Genomic DNA, 7,651 nt, shown 5'->3' with positions numbered 1-7,651 from the left:
GAACTCGTGATCCTCCTCCTGCCTCAGTTTCCAGAGTAGCGGGTGTTACAGGCATGACCTCCGGCTTGCTACTGCAATTTCCTTCATGCTGATGAGGTTTAAAACATCAGATGAAAACACAGCAAGTCTTTTTTGCCTCTGCCTTGTTAAGTTGCTGAGGTTGGCCTTGAACTTGTGATCCTTCTGCCCCTGTTATAAGCACAGTGACACTGGGGGTATTGGGAGTCTGGGTGCCAAAACCAGAGAGCTGGGGTCACCAGGAGAAAAAGGTGTAGAGGAGGAACTCTGAGGAAGGTCTGGACTCTGGTGTTAGACTGCCTGACTCAGATACCGCCTGTGAAAGTCCCAAGCTTTCTGTGTGCCCGTTGGCCCATCTGTGAAGTGGGAGAGCAATAGTATCTGCTTCCACAGGGCTGCTGAAGGTTGAGTGAGCTGGTGCCTGCTGGGTATGAACTGGGTATGAATTGGTTACCCTCTTTAACTTGGTGTGTGGCTACTTGAGTAAGTAAGAGCCATTGCAGGGAACTTTGAAGAGAAGTTGGCGCCTGGGGGTGGGGATGAGCCTGAGGTTTGGAGGAGGAGCTTTGTTTTGTATCTTCCCATGAGTCATTTTTACTTTGACAATTTCAGAATTACAGAGAAGTTGCAAGCCCCATATATCTTTCATTCCGACTCCCCAAATGGTAATTTTACATTTGCTTTATCCTAAATGTTTAAATAAATGTTTTATTCTGAACAGTTTGAGAGTAAGCTGAGGCCATGACCCCTTTACCCCAAATACTGGATGAGTATTTCTTAAACTAAAGGATATGCTCTTACATAATTAAGGTCAGTAATCAGAATAAGTAACAACCTATTTTGGGCTTACCAGGAGTTTTACACAACTGCCTCATTGAATGTTTATCCTAGTGAGATATAGGGTCTCCATTTTACACTCGAGGAAAGCTGAGGCTGCAAGTTCTAATTAACTGGCCCAAGGTCACAGAGCCATTAGCTGGCCAAAACACGTCCACATCTGCTTATTTTCACAACGCAGGGGCTTAAACCACCACTCTGTTCTCTTTGTATAAATTCTATTTTTTTTAATATTATTACAGATTAAATTCGCTTCATAACTTGCACAGTTGGTATAATGTAGCTTTCAGTATCACTGTGCAAGAACCATCAGGCCTGAGACGTCAATGGGGTCAGGAACTAAAAACCAGTCTGCAGTTGCAAGCACCTTCCACTAGAGGGAGGTGGACACTGCGCCCGGTCTCTCTTCCTCTCCCTCGTCTCTCTGGTCAGCCTGGGAAAAGAGCCCGCCTCTTGACCCATAAGGCCCTGGGCCGGAAGCTCCACTCTCTCTTCCTGTTCTCCATCATGGCGGTGAGTAGCGGAGGTTTGGGTTTGGTTCGCCCTCATCCGTCTCCATCCATGGCGGGTCGAGCCCCCGGGCCCTAAGTCACCCGTGAACCGAGGAGGACGGAGCCCCCAGAGCTGCTCGAGCCGAAACTGGCCGGGCCGTGGGGGCTGAAGGCGCGGGGCTGGACCCTGTCATCTCCTGTCCTCCTAGGACCTGGCTCTGGGAAGTCGCTCCGAGAGTTCAGGGCACGGCCCGGGCCGCAGTGCGTGCAGCTGGAGCGAGGGGAGGGTCTTAGGACATGGGGTCCAGGCTCTTACCCAGCCCCGGGGACTTGAGACTTGTCAGGTGCTGGGGAACTTCGGCCGGTTGCTCTGCTGAGAAAAGCGACAGCCTTCGGCCCCAGCCCGCGGACAACTTGGGAGCGTGGTGGGGACGTCGCAAACCACGTGTTTCCTGTTTCCTCTGAAATTAAAGTCGGCTTTCGTCCCCTTCTTTTTCGGCCTTACATGGGGGTGCTCACCCAGCGCTTTGAGTCCCTTGGGGTTCGTCCTCAGTGCTCACCCGTGCCGTGCGTGCGGGACAGTCGTGGTCCCGAGCGGGCTTCCTTCCTGTCTCCCCGGCAAACACAGCGAACCCTTTTAAATCCTTGGGGCTTTATCTAGTGTTTGGGATGAGCAGGAAAAAAAATAGGGCGCGCAAGTGGGAAGTAGTAAAAACCGAGGTCTCGGCTGTGACCGGGTTGTGAGTGTGTTGACTGCGGTGCTACCCTGTTGGCAGCAGGATCAAGGCGAAAAGGAGAACCCCATGCGGGAACTTCGCATCCGCAAGCTCTGCCTCAACATCTGTGTTGGGGAGAGTGGAGACAGACTGACCCGGGCTGCCAAGGTGTTGGAACAGCTTACAGGCCAGACTCCAGTGTTTTCTAAAGGTGAGTAGTGGCGGACATAGAGGGGGCTGGAGGTTTATTAATAATATCATCTCTTGTCAGGCCTCTGTAGGATGTTGCCTTTGACATCTTTTAAATTAAGTGTTAATGAACTACTGAAAGAAGCATCCTCCCTGTGGAGGTTAGTTGTGGTGGTGGTATACCACGTTTCTGTGAACATACCTCCAGCTCACACTGACCCAAGTAAAGATTTTTCAAGTAAGTAGGACATGAGCAGGGTCCTACTCTACCGGGAATCCTCCTTACTTGGAAAAGAGTAGGATCATAGGAAGGGACATTAGACCTGATTAGCAGGTAAGGTGATAACAGGTTACTTTAAGAACGCGGCTGTATACTGAGACTGCCTGAATTCTGATTCTGGCTTCGCCTCTTCTTAATGTGACTTCAGCTGATTGGGCCTCCGTGAGCTTATTTGCATAAAGGAGATTACAGTAGTTGCTTTTTCATCAAAGTCAAATAATAAAATGAATTAGTGTGTGCTCTATTGCTTGAGGATAGTGGAATTTGTTGAATCCTTGGGTTCTGATCCTGTTTCTTATTACCAGCTGTGATCTTGGGCCAAGTTGATAACTTCTCAGAACCTCATTAGTAAACTGAGGATAAGGATGCAATAAGCTTTTAGCAAATATTGGCTGTTATCAATAGTGTTTTGTTTTCTTAAGAACATAATGACGGGCTGGGGTAATGGCTCAGTGGCAAAGCACTTGCCTAGCACATGAGAGGCATTGGGTTTAATCCTTAGCACCGCATAAAAATAAATAAAGGTATTGTGTCTATGACTACAAAATTTAAAAAGAACACAATGATTGTCATAGTATTAGTGCCTCTTCGATCTATTGTGGTTATGAACTTGACCTTTTGGAGACTTGATAGTATGGCTTTGTGTTTTTAATTGTTGAGGTATGACTGGATTATTTTGAAGTTTGAAAATTCGTTTTTTGTGTTATAGATGAAGTTGATAAAACACCAGCACTTAGAATGTGGGTGGTTATTTAGTGCCTCTTTTGGCTATGGAACTCTTCTGGGGAAGAGATGAGTGCAGTATGACAATACCTAACTCCTTGTTACCCCTACCTGCAGCTAGATACACTGTCAGATCTTTTGGCATCAGGAGAAATGAAAAGATTGCTGTTCACTGTACAGTTCGTGGGGCCAAGGCAGAAGAAATCCTGGAGAAAGGTCTAAAGGTGAGCCTGATCCCCTCACAGGGCATTATCAATTAGCACCTACTTAACAACATGTAGGTAATTATAGTGGTCTTAGTTAGGATTTAATGTGCTATTCTTTTTAATGTGCTGTATGCCCTGCACAGGCATATATTTTAGTTTTTAAAGTACTTTTTCTATACTTAGCAGCATTAAACTGTTTTCTTTGATGGTTGAAAAGATGGAGGAGTAGTGGATTAGCTCAGTGGCAGAGCACTTGCCTGGTTCATGCAAGGACCTGAGTTTGGTCCTCAGCCCTGAAAAAGTGAAGGGAAAAAAATTAGATACTTGAGAGTCTAGGAGTCATTTGGATTCCTCTGCTCTTTGGAAGTTGGGTAGTTTCTATGAAATCCATAGGTAGGATATGTGATTTGGTGTGGGGAAATCCAGATTGTGTTCCCTGCAAAGTTAAATTGAATTGTAGTTTTGTTTTGGGGTGCCAAGTATTACAGGTTGAACTAGTTATTTGGGGGTAGTTGAAAATAACAAGTAATGAATTTGCTGCATTTTTCTCCTCAGGTGCGGGAGTATGAATTACGGAAAAATAACTTCTCAGATACTGGCAACTTTGGTTTTGGGATCCAGGAACACATCGATCTGGGCATCAAATATGATCCAAGCATTGGTATCTACGGTCTGGACTTCTATGTGGTAATGAATAGACCTTTTTCCCACTCCTGGTGTGTGAGGAGAGGGGAATTGGCTACTCCTTTTTCTTTTGTGCTAGCTTGATGTTCAGATGTTGGGTTGAAGCTTTGAGTATTGTCTGCTTTGTATTTTCCCCCTTAGGGAAGATGAGTCTCATTTGTGGCAACTGTAGAGGTACAGCATAGGACAGACAGACAAGGTCCTTGCTGTTGTGAAGCTTTCAGTCTGAGATCAAGTGCCAACATGGCTTAAAAGGGGAATACAGGGAATTTATTACAACCAGTGAATTGGAAATTTTCTGAGAGGTACTGGTGTTGCATTTGACCTGGGAGTTGGATGCACTGAGGCTACTCTTTCCCAGCTCCTTCCCATGAACCCTGGGGAGATTTGGCTTCCACCTAGATAACTTAGAACCAGGTTTGGGTGATGCAACTGTAATGCTTGGGGATTTTAATGTAAAAGTGTCTATTTGTGTTACTGCAGTGTTTTTGGTTCAAACATAATCCCAGAAGCAGCAGGCTTGACTAATATGGAACCTGAATTAGGTAGAGACACCTTTACCAAATAATACAAAAGTAATGAAAACTGGGTATTTGTGGAAAGTTTGGGGCAGCAAGCCTTTTTTATTTATTTATTTTTTTTTTAATTGAGAGAGAGTTTGTTGTTGTTGTTGGTTTTTTTTTTTTTTTTTTTTAGAGAGAGAGAATTTTAATATTTTTAGTTCTTGGCGGACACAACATCTTTGTTTGTATGTGGTGTTGAGGATCGAACCTGGGCAGCAGGCATGCCAGGCAAGTGCACTACCGCTTGAGCCACATCCCCAGCCTGCAAACCTTTTATTTAACTTACTTTTTTAAAAGAAAATTGCTTTGGAGATTAGGGAACAGTAGTAGAGAATCTTCAGTACCACCGGAAGTTGGGTAGGGAAGAAGGAATGTGTTGAAAATTCCAGCCTGTGCAGCAAGCCTATCTTACAGCATTAGGTTGTTTGGGATGCCAGTGGCTGTTCTGTCAAGACACAGATCATCCTGGGTCTTGCTCCAGAAACCCAGATTTGCCAGGTGACTTGATCAGTCTCCAATGTGTGAGTCTTGTCTGTCTGCTCTTGACTCTGAGCTGGCTAGGTGACTGTTGGTTATTCCTGGGACAGGTGCTGGGTAGGCCAGGTTTCAGCATCGCAGACAAGAAGCGCAGGACAGGCTGCATTGGGGCCAAACACAGAATCAGCAAAGAGGAGGCCATGCGCTGGTTCCAGCAGAAGGTAAAGCTGATGGATCTCAAGTGAAGTGGTGGTGGATGGAGTTGGGATTTGGGGGTGCAAAATATGGTACTATTTGGTGGGTAGCTTCTTTAAGGAGAGAGAGTATTTGGGCAGCTTGGCAAATGTGGGTTTCTGGGGTTGGTGGTTTAAAAGAACCCCCAGAACTATGAATATGGATAGCTGGAAGGGGAGGAATATGGCTTTAAAAGGAACCCCCTTTTTTCAGGTATAGTGTAGTGAGCACAGTATAGCAATTGTTAGTTGGCTTCCCATTTAATCCAGAAACAACATGGGATTCAGAAGTTCATGTGTATTAGTTTTGAATTTGATGTTAGCCTTTGCTGCAATCATTGCTGATGCCTCCTTTTCTGAAAAAAAATAAAAATCTCTTCTCTTTCAGTATGATGGGATCATCCTTCCTGGCAAATAAGTTCCCGTTTCTATCCAAAAGGCCAATAAAACATTTTCAGTGAAATGTACATTACTGTTGTGTGTTCTGTGAAAGGAGCCTGGCCATATTCAAGTCCCTGGACCTCAAGCCACTTAAAGCTTCGATGGGAATAGCTGGTAACAACCCTGTTCTCCGTTTGGATGCCAGTGTTTCTTGGCAGATCCAAGTCCAAGTGTTGTCTGTGCTTACCATACCCTTCTAGGTGATGCTGTGGTGCAATAGTCCATGTAAACTGGTTTTTAAAAGAGGGCATGGTTGGGGCTGGGGTTGGATTTAGGGTCTTGATTAAAGGTAGGGTGTAGTTCTCCCCTGTTCCTGGGAGCTCCCTTGTGTTCAGGGATTTGGTGTGTATGGAATGGATCACAAGCTTTGGTTTGAGCTCGAGATTAAATGTTGGCTTAACTTCAGACTTGGTTGCCTTTAAAATGAGAATCTGTTTCTTGAAAAGCAGAGTAAATAGATAAGAACAGTATAGATTTGATTCCCAGCCTTTTATCACCTTGAGTGAGTTAGGAATCTTCCTCAGTTCTTATCTATATCATGGAGGAAATAATAACAATATTCTTTTTTTTTCCCCCCTTAATAACAATATTCTTTAAAGGGTTAGTTTCATACTGAAAGAATGCTTAAGACTAGTAATGTGTTAATTTGGAGGGGGTGGGGTGGGTTGCTGGGGATTTAACCCAGGAGGGCTTAACCACTGAACCACATCTCCAGTCCTTTTTGTTTGTTTGTTTTTGAGATGGCCACACTAAGTTGCTGAGGTTGGCTTGGAACTTGTGATCCTCCTGCCTTGGCCTCCCAAGCTGCTGGGATTACAGGCTTGCACCACCGTGCCTCATTTAGTCTTTGTGTTTTGGTAAATGAAAAACATTACTCTTAAAAGCTTACCCTCCCTTAGTGTGTAAGTAGAATATTTATTTGTTGCTTATAGTGATTTATCATATGACTTGGAGCAGTAATCAAAAGGTGTCATTTCTCTGGCCATTAGGCTGGATTTGACTATTGAAATCATCATTCTAGATTTGGGGCTTAAGTTTTTAGTACATTCTGATTCTGTTCAATGATTTACTCCTTTTGATTGGTTCAACTTTTTTCTGTTCATGCCTTTGTAGGCGTTTTTAAGCCTGGAGGCTATTTGGTGTGCCTAATTTTTAGACCAGTTGGTTAAAAGAAAGACTCATAGAATATGTTACCACATACTTTTTATTTCACTTACACATGCATATTCACTTCTAATATTATAGGGCCAGGGCCACCATCTCATAAATGCAGTAAAGATGGAGTAAAGGAGAACGATTTTTGTGATTTACCTTCATTTTTTTAAGGGGGAGCCTGCCTGGTTTTATTAACTTCAGAATTAAATAATGGCTGTAACTAGAATAAATATTTGTGAACAAACAAGGTGGTGGGTGGGTGGCTGAGTACAGAGGGAAGTGGGCATGAGTTTTACAGAGGTAGAACACATTCTGATCTCATCAAAAGCATTGCAGAAATAGAAAATATATAGTCCTGTTGCTACCACCATCCTCTTGCACTAACTGTTTTTAGACTTTATTTTTTTATTTTTTGTATTGCTATTTAATTTTAACAATATAGACCTGTCTGAACTTAATTTGGTCCTGCTGTATGTGTGCTCAGTTGACTGCCCATGTTAAAAATAGGAAACTACCTGGGCTTCTGGCCCAGTGGCAGTAGCACTTTTAGGAGTTAAGAGATCAAACTGGATTTTAGTCCCGGCTTTAACTAGTAGTGAGATTTTGGGTGAGTCATGAAGCATCTGGGGACAAGAACA

The 7,651-nt window shown here is 44.0% G+C and overlaps 1 protein-coding gene across 1 annotated transcript; it reads left to right on the top strand.

The window, feature by feature from the left end:
• Positions 1 to 1,333: 1,333 nt before the first annotated feature.
• Rpl11 (ribosomal protein L11) lies at positions 1,334 to 5,884 on the top strand. Its single transcript, XM_076863246.1, has 6 exons — positions 1,334 to 1,368; positions 2,123 to 2,273; positions 3,372 to 3,478; positions 4,016 to 4,147; positions 5,295 to 5,405; positions 5,806 to 5,884. Exons 1-6 carry the CDS (start codon positions 1,363 to 1,365, stop codon positions 5,833 to 5,835), a joined length of 537 nt encoding a protein of 178 aa, XP_076719361.1. The 5' UTR covers positions 1,334 to 1,362; the 3' UTR covers positions 5,836 to 5,884.
• Positions 5,885 to 7,651: the final 1,767 nt, after the last annotated feature.

Source organism: Callospermophilus lateralis, chromosome 7, assembly GCF_048772815.1.
Source record: "Callospermophilus lateralis isolate mCalLat2 chromosome 7, mCalLat2.hap1, whole genome shotgun sequence".
Lineage (NCBI taxonomy): Eukaryota > Metazoa > Chordata > Mammalia > Rodentia > Sciuridae > Callospermophilus > Callospermophilus lateralis.
Note: the sequence above shows the minus strand (reverse complement) of the source record. Positions and strands in the feature narration are given on the sequence as shown.

What these genes read in the sequence shown, in the direction of transcription:
- Rpl11 (XM_076863246.1), top strand. An exon ending in ACGGTCTGGACTTCTATGTG is followed by an intron (nt 4,148 to 5,294) that starts GTAATGAATAGA and finishes TTCCTGGGACAG; the next exon opens with GTGCTGGGTAGGCCAGGTTT. An exon ending in TGCGCTGGTTCCAGCAGAAG is followed by an intron (nt 5,406 to 5,805) that starts GTAAAGCTGATG and finishes CTTCTCTTTCAG; the next exon opens with TATGATGGGATCATCCTTCC.